We start from the raw sequence: 19,258 nt of genomic DNA on the forward strand, positions 1-19,258 counted from the left end.
TATAACCCCCTTTCAATCCATAGGGTTCTGTGTGAGAATTCTCGTGTGCGTGAAAAACTTCCTAAGCACCATGCAACGACGGCACGAATATTTTTAGTCAACCGTGGACATTTTTTTCTGTTGTTCCGATGAAGAGCAACGTTCAAGGTTTACTTTATTGTCTTCTTGACAGGCACGTTGCAAAGTGATAAAATGATAGAAAAATGCGTACTCACAACTTTTTTTTGCGTCTCAATCTTCTGAGTTATAAATTTTAATTTTAATTAATCTTCGCATTTAATCATAAAACAAAACGACGAGAACAGTTTTTACGGCTTTTCTAGCCAAAAAACGTGTAATAATAACTTTCGTATGTCCTTGATAATTTTCGTGCACTTTTTTTTTTGCCGTGGATTCGGTGCAATTAATATAAAAGTGTGTCGCAATTCGAATTGCATCATAATGAAAATTATTATTATTTTTATTGTCGATTTTATTTCGTATGTGGCATATGTGTCCCATCTCCCTCACTCACACAAAAGGTTCTTGGCAAATATTGAAATATTTGGGTGGACATTAATCAATTTATACCGAGGTTCTTTTTCGTTTCAAGAGACACCTTGAAACGGATTTAAACCTCGAGCGATTAGGAACAACAAGCGCACGTGTCATCGACAACGACATCAACCACGAATGATTGATTATTTTTCTGACTGAACCCGCAACTTCTCACAATTGTCTTTTTTTATCAACAGTTTTTTCGTGTGACAAGACACGAAAATGTCGAAAAAATTCCTTCGAATGCTTGAGAAACGAGTCAAAGCCAAGAAATTTCACTCGCTTGCAACATCATTTCTAATTAAAATTATTTATTTTAGAGAACAACGGAATAATTGTCACCATTAAATGAAAAAAATGTGTGTAAAAAAGTAAAAATAGAGCAGAATTTGGGTTTTTTTCTTGTTGAATTTTCAGAAATTAAAGATAAAATATGTTAAAATTTATGTTACGAAGGCAAAAGAAGAATGTGTGACATAATTGCATTAAAAGAGATTTTATTTTTAATAATGTGCAACGAATTATTTATTTTTGTAAATTATTTGTAACCAACATAATAATAATTGTAGCAGCAATGTAACAATACTGCAGTCAAAATCGCAGTCATACTTTATAATAACATTAATATCTATTATAACTGACACACATGCAGTTTCTAATGAATTACGCAGACAAGAGACAAGGAGAAATGAGTCTCGAGTGTTATATAATAAGTTACAGGTGCGGAACATTTTGCGAGGAATTGATGTTGAAAGGCGACGGAACTTATTTAAAAATCATAAAACGGCTTTTTGATTTAAATTTAAGAAAATTTTAGCTTTTGACATTAAAAATTTTAGCAAAATTTGATAAAAATGTCACTTTTTGACATCTGTCAAATTTTAATTAATTAGATTCTTGAAAATTTATTAGAGCTACAACTAAGATTAATTTTAGACTTAAAAAGGTTAACATTTTTTAAATTAAAAATTTAGAATTCAAAATATTGACATATTTAAAATTTTTGACGTCTGTCAAGTGTCAACTGTAAGTTTATTGAGAGCTCTATTGGAGCTTTAATTAAGATTTTTCTTTTACAAATTTTCTAAATTGAAATATTAGACTTCGAAATTCATAAAAATAATGAAAAATCTTACATAGTTTAATTTTTTGACATCTGTCAAGTGTCATCTGTCAAATTGAAAAAGACTTCAAATATAATCTGAAATAATTTTTTTAAATTCCTCCTATCATTTAATGCATTTACGAAACTTTCAACAAAAAGCTCAAGGTCTAAGATAACAAAAATTTTAAATATTTCAAATTTTGACAGCTGTCATTTAAATTTTTGAGTATAATTCCAAATTTTTAAGCTCATTATTTAAAATTTTAAGAATTTCTGATAATTTTTAAAGCAATTTTTAAAATAATAATTTATAAGAAATTATTTAAAAAAGTTTCTCAAAAAATGACATTTCCTTATATTTGACAGATGTCAAACTGTCATTTAAACAACACAAAAAGTCAAAAAATTGTAAAAATCTCAATAAAAAATTAAATATCTTCATTAGTAAATTTTTTTAAAGTAAAAAATCATCGGAATGTCAACTATCTATTACTTTGACACCTAAAATTTTTGACATTCTTCGCAAAAAAAATTACTTCAAGCGCAATTCAAAGGTCCACTATTATCGTAAATAGACAATAGTTTCAATCATTATTCCCATGCACGTTAAAGATATATTATTAAGTAATCTTTTATTGTAAAATTGCAGTGAAAGCCATTTAAACGCAGCTTCGAATGATGAATGACTTGACATGTTCCTCCAGTCATAACGTGCATTTACAAGAGTTAACATCGCTTTCCGATGGAACACGAAAAAGTCACAAAATGTTGCCATTTATCATCAAAATCATCAACGAGCGGCGTTCAAAAATTCTTGATTATCGTTACAGCATTTCTGGCTGCCTTGCTGTGTGTCTACTTGACACATATTAAACCTTGTTCGTATGATTTTTTTTATATTTTTTATCATCTTATTAATATTTTACATTTTTGTCTAAGACATTTTTTTTTTGAACGCACTGCCAAACGCTGTTCAAAATCTCTTTTTTCTCATCTTTTGCCGACGACGACGTCGTTTGTCGCACAAAAAGCCAATCTAGCAAACATCCAAACATTAAAAATAGAATTTTTTGTCGCTTATATTTAGAAGGAAAAATTACAAATTTTTTGTTCTTCTAATAAAACTAACGGATTTTTTTCATTATTATGTGCGGCGCAACAACTTTTTGTGTCTTACGAGAGCGGGTTAACAGACACTAACAAGTGGCCGCACATTTTGAGGATATTCCAAGTTCACAGTTGCGATGTTAATTTGGATCGATCTCTTTAATTATAAATTCTTCATTCGGATGACGCGTTTTCCTCTAACTAAGCCAAGACGCGACACTTTGTCAATTTTTGCGCGATTATTTCAAAGAGACCACAGACATTTTTCACGTCGCTTTTTTTTCATCTTCTTCATTTTTTCTGTTTTTCTGGGTGAATAAGATATATCTAATTTTTTTTGGCAGACTCGGACTCGTGTTGTTTTGCGATTGCGAAGTTTGAAATCTTTTAATTTCTAATTTTTTTTCTTTGTAGATGAGCAACTTTTGATACTTATTGAGGATAAGAGGTTGGAACAGTTGTGGATTAGGGCGATAGTTGGCGAGAATAATTGTCATGTGGAAAATAGTAATTCTAGCAAATGGTTGGAATCGGGAATTAAGATTGAATTTTAATAAAATTTTAGAATTTTTGATAGCTAACACAAGTTTAAATCGAAATAAAAATTTTTCAATTTTCACTTTTTAAAATTAAAAAAAAAAAATTGAATTAAAAATAACGAATGAAAGTTTAAAAAATTTTAAAGCTGAAATATTTTCTATAATTTTTTAAGAGATAATTTTTTGTTCTCAGCTTCAAAAGTTTGCATTATTTCTCAATTATTTCAAAAAAATCTTAAAAAATATTTTTAAAAAATTTGAAAAAATATTTTTAAAAAATTTGAAAAATATTAAAGAAACTCCAAGGTTCAAATTCTATAATTTCTTTAAATTGGCTAAAATTAAAAATTTTTCATAACCTTCAGTTAGGAAATTTAGTTAGAAACCTAAGAAAAAAAATATTTTCATCGTTGAAGAGAATGATTGTTTTTTTTTATATTTTTAATTATTTTTCAAAACAAAATCAATATTTTCAATTTTTTTTTAATGATCAATTTTCCTAATTATTTTTTTTAAATTTTATTATTCAAAATTGATAGAAAAATACTATTTTCTAAGGATTTCATAAAATTTTGCACTCTAGAACAGAAATTTTGAAAATTAAGAAGAACTATTTTCTTCAACTTCTGCAAAAAATAATAAAATATTCACTTTTTCATTATTTTGCATAGAAGTTAATTTAAATTTTAAAATTTCAATATGCCGCTCCAAATTTTTTTTTTAATTTTTTGTCCCATGCTGAAAATTTAATGGAGCAAAAAAGTTAAAAATGTCATCAAAAATTACCGTTTTGGTCTATTTTCCTAACTTTCCAAGGAATTTAAAATTTTTTTTTTTAATTTTTTCAACTTTTGTATTAAAAATAATATTTTTACAAAAATTTTCTTCTAAAAAATATTTTTTCGAAAATCATTGAAACTTATGTTTAAATTTTTTTTTTAATTTTTTTTATGTGAAAAATTAAATATTTTTCATTTTTTAGTTGAATTGCTCAAAAATTTATTTTTTCTAAGACTGATTTTTAGAAAAAAAAATAATTTTCGCGCAATTTTATGATATTTTGGTAAAAACTGCACCTCTTTAAGATTTTTTTTTGTTGAAAAATTCACAAAAAAAAAATCTTTTAGTTTCCAAAGTTCTTAACTTATGCTGAAAATTTTAATTTTTTTAATTAAAAAATTTATTTTTTATGGATAATTAACTATTTTTAATTTTATTCTTTAATTCAAGCGATTCTTTTTCTCTATACATGTAATTCTAATTCAACGAATCCATTTAATTTAGATCAAAAGCCACCACCACCATTTCTTGTGATGATGATGACTTTGGGTATCTTGAGGATTTTCATAATTATTTTGTCCCATTTGTCCGATGATAGTTTCATCGGAAGCTGGAGCTGCTGCCACAAGCATGACGCACAAGCAAATAAGTACGAGACAAAGAACGAGTTTCTATGAAAAAAAAAAAATTCATTAAAAATTGATTTTTTTTTTAAGTTTTTTTTTTTTGCTAATTTACCATTTTTTTTTATTGAATTTGCAGCTAAAATGTCACTTTTTGAGTTAGTTAGTTACTGAAGATTGATGTTGAATGATGATATCTCGGTCGTTGGCTTTTTATTTATATGAAAAGTTTTTGCTGCAAACATTTTGCAACATTTTGTTATCAATTTGGTGCAAGCCCCTCGAAAAAAAAAATTCGAACAATCGAGAAATTTAAATGTCTTGCGTACGAAAAATAGTGCAAAAAGTGTGCCACAAATGCAAATTCGCCGCAAAAATGCATAACATCATCGCTTAATTATTCGCAAAAAACCCGCCTGTTTGGTCGTGCATCGAGAAAAATAGAAGAAAGACAATAACGGCAAATAATTTATGACTGAAATTCGGGTCATTATTGATTGAAATGGACCACGCTCGTGCCTGAATATAAATTAAATGTCGTTCGAAATTAACTTAAATTTATTTCTAAACTTAATTATTGGTCTAAGCAGCGGTAAGTCACGCAAAACAATTAACGAGCTTAACCTAATTTTTCCTTCAACATCATCAATTTCTTGATTTTCAAGTCCAAAATGGCACCCAAGGGGTTTCCGCCGCCGCCGCCTCCGGAGCTGGATCCAGCACTGGCACTGGCTTCAGATCCCGAACCGCTTTCGACGGGTACATAGATGATGGGGGCTTGTTGTCCGCCTTGTTGTTGTCCATGGGCGGCAACGAATACAACGACGGCGAGAATAACGGCCTAAAAAATCGAAAAAAAATCTCGTTAAACTAGAATTTTTAAAGTTTTTTCAAAAAACTTACCAATAAAAAGACGACTCGTGACATTTTTAGTGTTGCTTTTGTGAAAATTCAACTGAAACTGTTCTGATAAAAGAATATATCTTGATTTTATATCAAAATCTTCGGTTTTCGGTGAGAACCGGATATCCAAATTCACGTATGCGCCGTGTACGGTTTAGGGATTTTGGCAATAAATTCTAATTTCTATGGTAATTTTATCGTGTAGTCGCGTTTTTTTGAACTTTTGGCCGAATTTGAATATCGAGAACAGGTTCTTGCGGTGCACGTGTTCAACTGGTTTTGGCTCGAAGCCCACAGACACTCGTTCGCCGGCGATAATCTTGCACCAAAAAAGGTCAAGATCATGGAAAAAAATATTTTAAGGGCAAAAATCATAAAAAAAACTTTTTTTTTCTAATCTAAACTACAATTAGGTGCCGTCTTTATTAAAATTTGTCATAATAAAAAATCTGTTCCACATGAAAACTTAAACAGTGAATCTCTTTTTTTTTCAGAAATTAGCCCAAGATCAATTTCTTGAGGAGGAGTTTCTTGAGGATGCCTTGGGGTTCGTCGTGTGAAACGACATCGGTTTGTTGTCCGAGGATGGTTTCATCTTGAGCTGGGGCAGCCATGACGAAGGCGATGCACATCAAGCAAAGGGCAATCTGTCAAAAAAATTTTTTTTTTTAATTTTTTGATTTTTTTTTTTAGGTGAAAAAGTGACGAGCCACTTACGAAGATCACTAATTTCGACATTTTTGTGCGTTGTGTCAGAGTTCTAACGTGTGAAGTACGACTGGTTGCGAAAGAAGTTGTCTCAGCTGCTTTTATACTATGCAAGAATTCTCAAGTTTTCTTTCTAAATTCGTTCTAAAATGACGTGATTTTGTCAATAAACCGTTAAAAACACACAAAAAACTTAAAATAGTTGTCCGATAAGAAGGAGAAACAGCAAAATCATCAAAAGACGTAACAAACAAAAATTATGTAAGACCTGTTTTTGTTACAATTTCACGCAAACATCCGTATTCTATAAGGTACTTTAAGCAATTTTTTTTATGAAACCAGTTTTTTATGTAAAAAATGTAAAAAAATGAATTTTTTAAAAAAATACTTTATTCGCTTTTAGGTTTTGATCTATCCCAACAAAAGAAGTTTCCACCATCTGATGTTTTGGGGATCTTCTGGATTTTCAGCTTGTTGGTTGAAAAGGTCCCCAATTGTCTCGTCCTTGGTTGCGGGAGCTGCCATTGCCACAGCAAGCAAGGTGATGAGGAGGATCTATTTAAATATTTTTTTTTTATTAAAATTTTATTTTTTCAAGAGAAATTCTTGCAAAAATTACCATTAATAAGAATTTCATCCTGTTTTGGTCAGTTCTCAAACGTAAAATGAATCTCCTGTTTTTTGCATGCTTGGCTTTTATAGTGGCAAAAAATCCTCGCAGAACATTCGCGAACTACTTAATAAAATAAATATAAAAATGTTGTTTTTTTTCGATAACATTCTTGCCATTCTTGTATTTTTTTCGAAACTGTCCTGTAAGTATATCGCGAACTTTTTTTTTGCTAATCGCTAAAGTAATAAATTAATTTATGCAAATTTTTTAGGTAGAAACAGATGATTTTTTGGCATTTTAACTGCAGTTGGAGATAAATTTCGGTCAAAACAGAAACTAATAAAAGGAAAAAAATTTAGTGAAAAATATTTTTTAAAATTTGAAAAAGCCTCAGTTTGGACCTGATGAACCGGATATTAATTATTAAGTGTCAAAAAACTATTTTTGGTAAAAATAAAGGTGAAAGAAGTTAAAGACCTGATCATGTTAGGAACGCATGACTCATTTTTTAAACATTTTTAAAGGAATTTGAGCATAAATTTTATTTTTTCTAACATTTTTTTTGTTAGTTGAGTTCGATCTGTCATAGAAAAATAACTAAAATTTGCATTTCCTGATAATTTTTAATGAATTTTTGTTCGTTTTACTAAAAAAAATCCTGAATAAAAGTTGAAGGTCTTTTAATCATCAATCATGCCTTCATAAAAAAATAATAATTAATTATTTAAATAAAATTTTAATAAATTATGTATTTATAAATAATAAAATTTTGTAAAATATTTATCTTAAAGCAACTTTAGGTTTTTGGACCTTATCACATTGATTGATTTTCGTCATCTGTGGATCAAAAAACATCATAAAAGTTTAATAACAGTACAAAAGAGCAGAAAAAAAACTTTATAGCACAGTTGAAATGAGTCTCATGATTAAAATTAAAAATAAAAAAATCCAGATTTATCCAGAAAATTTAATATTTTTAAATTTTTGATAATAACTTGTCGAAAATTGATAAGAAAAGTGAAAAATTTTAGTAAATCTTAACGTTTTAAATGAATTTTTAAAAAATTTGAAAAAAATTATGAAAATTTTGTAAAATTCAGGCTCGAAATTATGAAAAATTTTACTTTCATTAAATTTCATGAACGTTTTTAATAACTTAATTTTAAAAAAGTGCACAAAAAAAGCAAATTTGTTTAATATGAAGCCAAATTTTTAATTATTTTTCTATAAAAATTGTTATTTGCCGACTTTTATTTGACATTCGTTGAGTTAAGCCCATTAAGATAAGCTTGAAAATGCTAAATTGAAGACAAAATTGATATTTTCTATCGTTTTTTTGTGGTATTCTCTTAATTTATGATGCCTTAATGGGAAAATTTATGATTCAAACGTGTCTTTTTAACAAAACAAAATCTTAAAACTTAAAAATTTAAATTAATTTTCAAACAACAACACCCACGATAGTAAGAAATTTAAGAAAAATTTGAAGCAAAAGTGCAATTTTTGAAAAGCTTTGATAAAAAAATCTTTTATTTTTATGAGAATTCAAGCTCATAAGACTTTTTATCAGTAAGAAAAATGCATTTACAAAGAAAATTTCATAAGATTAGGAAAAATATCGTCTTTGGATCCACAAAATTGAACTTTTAAAGCCAAATTTTGAGTTAAATTATTTGAATTTTTTGAATTTTTGAGTCTTTTTCTACATTTTTTGTTTAAATTTGATAAAAAAATAGCATTTAAAAATCAAATTCATCAAAAAATTATCAACATCAACCGAAATTATGCCCCATTCACAATTTCACCTTCCTCATGTTCATTCACAATATGCCTCAAAACATTCCCTGTCACATCGAAATAATCTTCGACACTTTCTAATCACTAAATTTTCATATTTATTTCCAGATTTTTACAATATTTCATCGTTACTCCACGCAAAAACGTTTACTTTTGTGGACTAATTTGCGCTGGAGGCCATTGCCATTGCGTTTTAGGTGCCTCAGCAACGAGTGGTTCCCACGGCTTCCATCCCAACATCTTCCGTGCCAATCGCAACTCGTTCTCCGCTTGCACAATGAGCTCCTCAACTTGCCCACACTTGATGGTCTTCTCAATTTCCGCGACATTTGGCGTTGTGGCGACAATTTTGGCCCGTTCTTGCACAATCTTCTCCGTGAATTGACGGTATTTCGCATCAGCTGGCATCTTCGACAAGGCGCGCAGGATTTTGTTGTATAACGAGGTCAGTGTGTGATGCGGGTTCTGGGCAACAGCGAGTCCCGTCAATTTTGTCGAGGTTTTGAGAATATTCGACATTTTTACACGCAGGAAAAAAAACTTTTGCGAATCAAAACATCAAATTATGTAAGGCGAAAATGTCAAACCGGAATGTCAAAAAGGCGGATTTTGAAAAATTAACGTTAAATTTATTCTTAAAAAGTAAGAAAGTTTTCATTCGGCATCGATTTCTTCAGTTTCTTCAGCTTCCTCTTCCTCGTAGTGCTGTTTGAGGATGTCAATTATGCTGCTTGGCAAGTCGAGAGGCTCTTTTCCCAAATTTCCCGTGTTTGGATCCCGCAAATAAACCGCATAAGTGACATTTCCCGCATCATCCTGAGCCGTACATAGCACGAGCGAGTCCCAATCGAGATCATCCATGACGGAATTTGCTTCGGATTCGTCATTTTCCTCCAATTGCGGCTTCATTTCTAATTCATTGTCGTCGTGTGATGCTACAATTACGGGACTCGATCGATTTTCCTGCTTCACATGCGACACAAGGTCCTCTTCTTGCGATAATTCGGCAATTTCTTCACTCACAGACCGTTCGTTTTGCGTTTCACTATCGACAATCGCGTAAATTTCGTCTGCCGATGTCATGCTGCGACTCGTCCGGCTCAGCCATTTCTGCGGATTTGACTTTTGGATCTGTTTTACTTCAGAATTTCGCTTTTTCTTCAACGCCTCTCGTTGAATTCGCTTGTTTTCCGCTTCCTCATCCAATTTTGCTTGTTTTTCCGCTCGTTCGGCATCTTCTTTTTCGAATTCTCGCCTTAAACTGTCGACATCGAAGGCTTTTGGGTTGCATAATGCTTTGTCAACTAAATGCCCATTGCTTTTTTCCTCCTTTTTGAACTTGATTTTGAGATCTCTACGTGTTCGATTGGGAAAAAGTTGCAACATTAGCGAGAAATCGGTCCCTATCGTATGGAGACATCGATAAAATTTGATCGTTTCTTCCGCATTCCAGTCCCTAGTACGTTTCTGTCGTTTAAAAATGCCATATTTCCCGCTCGAGCCATCGTCGTAGATGACGGAAGACTGTTCGATCGCCTGTCTCGCATCTCGTTCCGCGATATTTTCGACCACGAGACTCGATTCGTCGAGAATCATCTCGCCGTTGGGCCCTAATTTGAGTTGTGGCACAAGCGGTGTGTTCGAAATTGTCGGCGGCGCAGGTTTAACGGGCTCCGTTTTGATATTTTCCGTCTTTATCACGATCTCCGAGGAACCGCCTTCGGTTTTCTTCATACTACCGGACATGGGGTTCGTTCGTGGATTGTAATAAATCATGTCTTTCATCGTGAGAGCTGATTTTTCCTTCTTTTGGATGATTTGTTTGTTGGGAATGTCCCGTCGATTGTTCAATTTTCCAAAATCATCCAAGCGACGAATCTTCTGGAGGTCCTTTGAGATGATACTGGACTTGTTGGAGCACACGGAGTCAGTTCGGACTCTTTTCCGCTCGAATAACGCGTGATTTTTGTAGAAATTGAAGGGATTTCGGTCATCTGTGGATGGTGTGGGAGTCGCTGGTGTCGTTGGATAGTGAAATTCGTGTCGTAATGGAGTTTTATTTCCAAACTAAAATGAAGAAAAATCAATTTTTGAAAAAATTATCATTGAAAATTCGGATTTTAGGTGAAAACTTACCTCCTGTTCGGGCGTACGAACCACCTGCGGACTATTCGAATGCATTTCGAACGACTTTTCAGGCCTAAATTGGATTTTAATTCACTTTTCGTGCCTTCATGAGGCTGGCATTTGTTTTGGTTTTGCGTGTTTTGACGTTTATTTTGACATTTTGAACTGTCAAACGAGCTGTCACGCACTCACATGGTAAACAAAACCGCATTGTGCTGTTTTGAATTGAAAATCGTGCATTTAAAAAGCAGAAATTTAAGGATTTTTCATCGCCATGGGTAGAAAAGGAAATTATGCCGAAAGACCGAAGAAGGGTCCCGGCAAAAAAACCAAAAGACAAGGCAATCCAACGTTTTCGAAGGAAATTTTAGGTGAGTTACTGCTTTTGATCACATTTTAAATGCAACTTAATTCCGAATTTTTCATTTTAGACACAGAAAAACGAGATAAACCTCTTACGCATCGCCAAAAACAACGCGCTGTGAAACGAGACGCCAAAAAATTAAGAGTTGAAGAGCTGCAGAAGAAAGTTGCAGCAAAAAAAGCGAAACAAGGATTCACAGACGACAACAGCGAATGGCTAAAACCGAAGAAAAAGAAGCCTGTTCATCGTTCTGATGGCGAAAGTGACGACGACGATGACGAAGAAGAGGAGCAAATGTCTGTCGACGAGGCTGAAAGTGACGAAGAAGAAGAAGAAATGCCACAAAAGCGAAATGGAAGAGCAGCTGAACCCGATTCCGACGAAAGTGATGAAGATTCTGACGAAAATGACGATGACGACGACGAAGATATGCTTCCAATCGAAAAACAAAACGTAAAATTGAAGAAAAAACAGGCACGGGAAGCAAAATTAGCGGAAGAGGAACTCCAAGAGAACATGGCGAACAAAGAAGCCTTTGAATTTCCCGACGACGATAATACAGAAGAGACTAAAACTGTGAGTTTGCAAGATGTGCAAGTCAGAATCAAAGAAGTTGCCGGAATTTTGTCAGATTTTGAGAATTTACGTGATCCGGAGAGAAGTCGAAGCGAATATTTGGAGCTAATTAAGAAGGATTTGTGCATTTATTACAGCTACAACGAGTTTATGATGCAAACTTTTATGGATTTGTTCCCCATTAATGAGTTAATGGAGTTTTTAGAGGCCTCAGAGGTGCAAAGACCCTTGACGATTCGAACTAACAGCTTGAAAGCGCGTCGTCGTGACTTGGCACAAGCTCTAATTAATCGCGGTGTCAATTTAGATCCCATTGGAAAGTGGTCCAAAGTCGGTTTAGTCATCTACAGTTCACAAGTCCCGCTGGGAGCGACGCCCGAATATCTCGCAGGACACTATATGATCCAAGGAGCTTCAAGTATGTTACCTGTGATGGCTTTGGCGCCTCAGGAGAACGAACGTGTGCTTGATATGTGTTCCGCACCCGGCGGCAAAAGCTCTCACATTGCTGCGATAATGAAAAATACGGGAGTTTTGTTCGCCAATGACGTAAATCGTGATCGTTTGAACGCAATTATCGGAAATTTCCATCGTTTGGGCATCGTTAACTCCGTTGTCACGTGTTTGGATGGCGTTCAGTACAAAACTTTCATGAGTGGCTTCGATCGAGTGTTACTTGATGCACCTTGCACCGGTACCGGGGTCATCGGGAAAGATCCCAGCGTCAAAACATCCAAATCTGAGGCGGATATTCAACGTTGCTACAATCTCCAACGCAAACTGATCCTTTCCGCGATCGATTGTTTGAGCGCCAAATCCGCTACCGGCGGGTATCTCGTCTATTCCACGTGTTCCGTGTTGCCGGAAGAGAATGAATGGGTCATCGATTACGCCTTGAAGAAACGAAATGTGAAACTCGTGCCCACAGGATTGGATTTCGGGGTTGAGGGATTCACGAAATACAAGACGCATCGTTATCATCCCTCGATGAAGCTTACACGTCGTTATTATCCGCATTCGCACAACATGGATGGCTTTTTCGTCGCAAAATTACAAAAATTCTCCGATGCTATTCCGAATGACGGCGCAAATGACGAAGAAGAGGAAGTTCCTGAAGAGCCAGAGGAAATTGAGATCCCCAAGAACGTTGACAGACGCGATTGGTACTACAAGGATGCCATTGAAAAGCTTAAAAAGAAGAAGGAAGACAAGAATCACGTCGTAAAAGTATTCGAGAAACCAGTTAAAGCGAAAAATAATGAGAAAAAGGAAGAAAAACCGGCGAAACAACAGAAAAAGATGGAGACAAATGGAAATGTTGAAGAAGAAAAGGCGCCAAAAACTCCTGCGAATGAATTGAAAGCCTTCCAGAAAGTCAACAAGGATAAATATAGCAAGAAAAAGTCGATTGGACAACTGAGTAAATCCTTTTCCGTAGCAGCGACACCCCTTAAAAATAAAGCGGGAAAGAGGAAGTCTGTTGGATGAGCGATGATTGATCCTTTTTCTTTTTAATTATTACCAATTTAATTTTATGAATATAAAAAGTTATTCAAAAAACTCGTATTTTTGAAGGAAAAGCTTAAAAATTAATTTTCTGATAGATGTTTTGTTGTCATGTGAGTTCGCAAAACATCTTTTGTATATACTTTGGGTTTTTCACAATGATCAAAAATGAATTTATTGTGAGGTTTGGTTTGATGCTTCTTCAAAGCTTTTGCAGTTCCGAACGTTCGGAAGCATGAGTCATGATTGCAACTAAACGGTTTCTTTTCGTGTATCTTTAAATGTCTTTTGTAGTGTTCTAAATTTTTAAATTGTCTTTCACATTTCTCACATTTGGCGACAATAATTTTTTCATGCACCGACTTTACATGTCTGCGTAACTTTGATTTATTTGAAAGATTTTAGATTAAGAATGATGGAAAATAACATTGAAGTCCTAATTTTAATCCTTTTCTGCAGCTTGAAAAATGAACCAGTAAACCATCATGACTCATAAACCGATTATCGTATGAGATGCAGGTTGATAGATAAATTTGAACTCGATTGATATTAAGTGCACCGTTGACGACTAACTGTTGTATGCAGTCATTCTCGATAATGACGTTCATAAAGAATAAATATAGAAACAAAAATGGTACTGATAAAATTAGGTAAATTTGGGCACCTTTTGTGCGTAAAACTAAATAAAAAAACTAATAAGGTCCAAAATTACATTTTATTTTTTATCCAATAAGGCGAATAAATTTAATAATATTTTCATTTTTTGTCCCATGAGGATTTTCTCGAGGGGGGGAGGGGAAATAAAAAAAATATTTTTGAATTTTTTGTTTGTAATTTTTTAACGTTTTTAGACGTAAAACGTTGATTCTTAACATTTTTTTAATTTTAGTTTATATTATTTTAAAATTTGAGCTTAAAAGTAAAGAAGAATCAACAAAATCTCCCAAAATAAAAATTTTTGAAAAAAAAATAATTTTGGTCACGTGACTTTCAAAAAAATGTTTTTCAACATTTCAATAGAAATGTCGTAATTAAGCAAATTTCTTTAGTTTTTTGTATAATTTTACCATAAACAGTAATGTTTCATGATTTTTTAACATAAAAATTCCAAAATATGTCAAAAATATTTGTATTTTATATTAAATTTTTATTTTTCATCCTGAATTTTTTCAATAAAATCCGAGGGGGGGAGACAAAAATGGATATATTAAATTTATTCGCCTTATGTTTTAATTAAATTTAATATATTAACTTTTAAAAACTTTAAAACTTTTAAAATTTGAAATTTTTTGTCATTGAAAATGTTTTAAAGCTCTATAAAATTAAAACAATTTCAAGAATTGTATCACCCTTGTTATCAAATACTTTCAAACGAATTGCGCCAATATCCCATTCAACATTTTATTGACCCATCACGAGTTAATTGAGTAAACAAATCAACTAAACCCAAAAAATAAAAAACACAACAAATTCTTTCTTAATATCTTTATTCTCTAAACTTTTTTCTTTGTTTATCACAATTAATAAAATGTTTCATTTATTTTTTTATGTAACTGTGTTGACATACATTTTAATAATTTTTTATTATTTAATTTTACATCAAATAAACTTTAGTAACGATATTGTTGCTCAACTTATCATTTTATGACTCTTACAAATTTTTTTTTTACGTAAAGTAATATTAATAATCATGATCGAAAACATTCTACTTGTACAAAAATTTAATATTAAATTTTAATTGAATGAACACGAATCTTAAATTAATTTTTTTATTTCAATTTTTAATTGAAAATTATTTTAAAATATATATTCTATTAAATTTAAAATAATAATTAATTTTTTAAATAACAAACATGTATAACTCTTGACTTTTAATTTTTATTTTTTAACTTTTTTTTCATATCAATATATATTTATTTTTTTTTTTAATTTGTAAGCATTTTCTACTAGAATTTTTTTTTTCTATAACATACCTGGCTGGACTTTTTTATTTTATAATTTTTTATAGACATTTTGCATTAATTATTAAAAACTTCAGATTCTGAATCAGAACGGCAGGTACGATTCTCAAAAATGCTTAATTGATTCGTGTTATTTCTTGTGTTTGTGTGTGTTTTTTGAGTAAATGGTGGGAAATGTGCTCTGAAGCTGTGATTTTATTATTTCTTTAATTTTATTTTATTATTTTTTGAGTATTGGCAAAAGTTATAAAAATTTGTCTTGAGTAACTTATTTTTATTAAATATATGGCAAAAAAAAATTTTTTTTCTAACTCTCTTGATTTATTTTACTGCCCGAGTTAGATTTAGTTATCTTATCAACTCAACATTACTAATAAATTTTTTTAACAATAAAATTTTAATATTCATCTTATCTAAAAGTGTTGTTACCTAATCGTATTTTTTTTTTATATCAAACATTTAATAATATTAAATATATATAGGTAATGTATAATAAAAAGTTACAAATTATTACAAATTTTTAATTTTATTTGACTTGACACGCTTTTAAGCTCATTTTCCGTTTTGACTCGACAAAATCTCCGATCAACAAATGATTAATTGACAAAAAAGTGTGGACCTGCGATTAAAGTTTTTTTTTCTTTGTAGCGATTATCTCGTAGTTAATGTGTTTTTTATACAGTAGCAGCGCGGCGGCGTAGATAAGGTACGTTTGATTATTATTGCATTTATTGTTGTCTCTAAAATAGTTTTTTTTTTTTTATTAAAATATTTCTTTCTTCTCTCTCGCAGTTTAGTACCTAGATTTTTTTTTGTATTTTTTTAGTCTAAATCACATTTAAAGTTGGGACTCGTCTTGTCGTCGTAATGCCGTGCTATTGTCACCTTTTGCCACAACTGTCGGTTTCGCGCCAAACTTGATCGGTTGATCGTCGGCGTCTTCCTCATCCTCCTCAATTGGCGTCAAAACATCGTCGATCTGAATGCTCACTGGGGAATCTTTTTGACAGCGTTTCAAAAGTGGCGCCAAAAAGCTGAAAACTGCCGAAAGTCCAAATAATCCGCCGGCAACGAAAAAGGGAATGGCATAAGATTGCGTGGCATCATATAAACCTCCGGCAAGCGGCGAACCAACAATTGTCGCGGCACCACGGAACAAAATCAGCAAACCAAAGGCATTCGTGAGCTTATCCAGTCCCAGCAAATCCACCAAAATGATGGATGTGAGTGAAATGTAACCGGAAATGGCAATACCGAACACGACTGCTACTAAAACGTAACCAATATAGGTGCTAAAAAGGGGAGTTGCCCCCACCGCAACTGTCGCAATGACCAAACAAACGTTATTGAGGAACAGCGCATCGACACTCGGAAAGTCGGCAATGTACCCACAAATGATCCTGCCAAAAGTATTCACAATTCCGATGATGGACAAGAGGAAAGTAGCTGATGAGGCATCAATTCCGTCATTTTGCGCCATATCCACGATATAAACGAATGGGACATATAATCCAGCCATGCCGAAAATGTTCGAGATGCCAATGAACATGAAAGCGCCATTTTTCAAGAGACTCACGTCGAGCATTGTACTTAAAGCGGCTCTGATACTTGGCGGCAAACAAGCGCAAGACTCTTGTGCAGTCGCATCGTAGGCAGTAACATCCCCCTGTTCTCTTAATTTTTCCTTTTCATAAGCCGTAAGTGATAAAACGGAGTTTCGATAGTTCGTGAGTGACTTTTGTGATTGGTATTCTTTCAGATTTGTCACGGAACCCGAGTAGAAAATGTCTTTACGGGACAAGGGACGCACCATAAGTTGATTTCCGGTACCGGAAAGAGACATTTTTGACGCTGTTGTCTCGTAATCGCCCATATCGGGTCGCAATTCGTTGCGAGAATTTCCTTTAATGGCAGACAAGGAAGGTTTGAACTTTTCGCTCGATGATAATTTGCGGACACGATCGAAAACTGGCACGCTGGTGTTCTTTGGAAGCCCCGTTTGTTGCGTTGCGAATGCTGGTTGCGACGAGTTACGTGGTAGTTGGGAGTTCAAAGCTTCCGGTTGATCGGATTCGGAGTTGCTGCTGCGATTGCGATGATTTCCGTTGGCGTGCCCGTTATTTTTCGTCTCTTGCACTTTGGATTCCGTGATTGTGGGAAGCGTTGGCACCGAAGGCAGATTTGGTTGTGCTAATTGATCTAAAGCTAAGCTGCTGTGGACTCCCGGGTCAGCGTTGACGGGCATTTTCAAGCGTTTTTCGACAGTGCCGTCGGGTAAATGGACTTTGAAGTACGATCCGCTGATGGAACCTCGTTGTAAATGCACTTGTTTCTCCTCGTACATGCGTTGCATCAAAGGCTTGCGTTTTTTCGGCTTCGGATATGTCAAGGGACGCATTAGAGCCCCAAAAACAGCACAATTGAGAATTAATCCAGCCAAAATGAGATTTGCATTTTTCCAATCGAACACACTTAACAAATAATTTGCCAAGGGAGCAAATGCAAAAGTTCCCACGCCTGAACCACAGACAGCGATACCTGTTGCAAGTGATCGTTTCGTCTCAAAATAATAACCAACTGCCACGACAGCAGGTAGATAAATCATTCCGAAGCCCAAACCGCCCATCACGCCATACGTCAGCATCAACATCGTCACAGAGGTGCTGAAAATACTCAGGACAAACGAAAATGACGCCAAAAGTGATCCTGCGATGCAAACACTGCGACATCCAAATTTGTTACTGAGCGCCGACACCAAAGGACCCGCCAGCAAATACATGCCGCACAACAAACTGCCGACCCAGGCAACTGTTCCTTTGGATTCCTTGAAATAATCGACAAATTCGCCCAAAAATAGACCAAATGTGTATGCGATACCGTCCACGATCATGTTACACATGAAACTTGCGAAGCAAATTACCCAACCGTAACCACCTGTAAGTATGAAAAATTGTTTTCGTTAATCACATGTTTGATTTTTAGGTGAATAAATTTAATTTTTTGACTTTTTTCGAATTTCAAGGAAAAAATTCAAGGAAAAAAATTAAAAATAATTAATAAAAAATTAAAATTAAATTAAATTTTGATGAAATAAATTATTTAAAAATAAATCTTATTTTAATAAAATTAAAAATTAACTAAAATTGATAAAATATCAAATTCCTTCTAAGAATTTAGATAAAAAAAATTTTTTAGCCACGTGACTAAAATTTAATTTTCTTGTTTAAAATCATTTGGGCAAGTTTTAGCTCAATTTTCTTCAATTTTTAGCTAAAAATATTTTTAAAAAATAATTTGTATAAAAAATCATCTTTTTTTCGTTGAAAAATGATGAAAAGTAGCATGAAAAAAATTAAAAAATATTTAAATTAATTATTTAAATAATTTAAAAAATAAAAAATTATGTAAATTTAATTAAATTTATTTTAAAAAAATTATTTAAAAAATTTTTTTTCCAGTTCATCATAATCCAGCATCGAAAAAAGTCAAAAAAATTAAATTGTGACTCACCATCAGGCGGCGGCGGCAATTCCTGTGGATATTCCTCCTCTTCTCCATAATCTTCATTCTCGACTGTGAGCCTCGTGGCCTACAAAATCAATCAAAAAACCATTAAAAAAATTTTTTATTGCCAAAACAATTAAAAAATTGACAAACCTCTTCTGGATTGTGTTCCACGTCTGCCATTATCAGATCACCTCGTGACAGTCAATAAAATTTTTTTTTTATTAATTTTTTCTCCCCAGCCAATCCAGCAGCTATCTCAGCCAAAGTACAGACGACGACTAGAAAATGTTGGTAGAACCGATCAATCTCCTTGTCTTTTTTTTAGTATTTTTTGATATGACGACAACTAACGACGACAACGACGACAAATCTAATAATTTAATTTGCGATAATACCAAATATCAATAATAATCAAAAATTATCGACGACAAAAAAAAAATCTCTTGAGCTCGCTGTTTATCGTACAAATTAACGATTAAGTACAATGCAGCTTGTTTATTTGTAA

General features: G+C 32.8%; 4 protein-coding genes across 4 annotated transcripts; 1 reads left to right on the plus strand and 3 right to left on the minus strand.

Annotated features, from left to right (window-relative positions):
* Positions 1-8,770: 8,770 nt before the first annotated feature.
* Positions 8,771-9,299, minus strand: LOC134830494 (NADH dehydrogenase [ubiquinone] 1 alpha subcomplex subunit 5). The gene has a single exon (XM_063843996.1). The coding sequence runs from the start codon at positions 9,229-9,231 to the stop codon at positions 8,860-8,862; it is 372 nt and encodes a 123-aa protein (XP_063700066.1). The 5' UTR covers positions 9,232-9,299; the 3' UTR covers positions 8,771-8,859.
* A 39-nt stretch (positions 9,300-9,338) lies between these two features.
* On the minus strand, positions 9,339-10,971 carry LOC134830642 (transcription factor TFIIIB component B'' homolog). Its single transcript, XM_063844189.1, has 2 exons — positions 10,849-10,971; positions 9,339-10,779 (listed from the first exon to the last, which is right to left on the minus strand). Exons 1-2 carry the CDS (start codon positions 10,891-10,893, stop codon positions 9,367-9,369), a joined length of 1,458 nt encoding a protein of 485 aa, XP_063700259.1. The 5' UTR covers positions 10,894-10,971; the 3' UTR covers positions 9,339-9,366.
* A 66-nt stretch (positions 10,972-11,037) lies between these two features.
* Positions 11,038-13,343, plus strand: LOC134829521 (uncharacterized). The gene is made up of 2 exons (XM_063842611.1): positions 11,038-11,210; positions 11,271-13,343. The coding sequence occupies exons 1-2, from the start codon at positions 11,114-11,116 to the stop codon at positions 13,265-13,267; spliced, it is 2,094 nt and encodes a 697-aa protein (XP_063698681.1). The 5' UTR covers positions 11,038-11,113; the 3' UTR covers positions 13,268-13,343.
* Positions 13,344-14,927: 1,584 nt separating this feature from the next.
* LOC134830385 (monocarboxylate transporter 14-like) lies at positions 14,928-19,041 on the minus strand. Its single transcript, XM_063843849.1, has 3 exons — positions 18,904-19,041; positions 18,757-18,835; positions 14,928-18,180 (listed from the first exon to the last, which is right to left on the minus strand). The coding sequence occupies exons 1-3, from the start codon at positions 18,931-18,933 to the stop codon at positions 16,085-16,087; spliced, it is 2,205 nt and encodes a 734-aa protein (XP_063699919.1). The 5' UTR covers positions 18,934-19,041; the 3' UTR covers positions 14,928-16,084.
* Positions 19,042-19,258: the final 217 nt, after the last annotated feature.

Source organism: Culicoides brevitarsis, chromosome 2, assembly GCF_036172545.1.
Source record: "Culicoides brevitarsis isolate CSIRO-B50_1 chromosome 2, AGI_CSIRO_Cbre_v1, whole genome shotgun sequence".
Taxonomy (NCBI): Eukaryota; Metazoa; Arthropoda; class Insecta; order Diptera; family Ceratopogonidae; genus Culicoides; species Culicoides brevitarsis.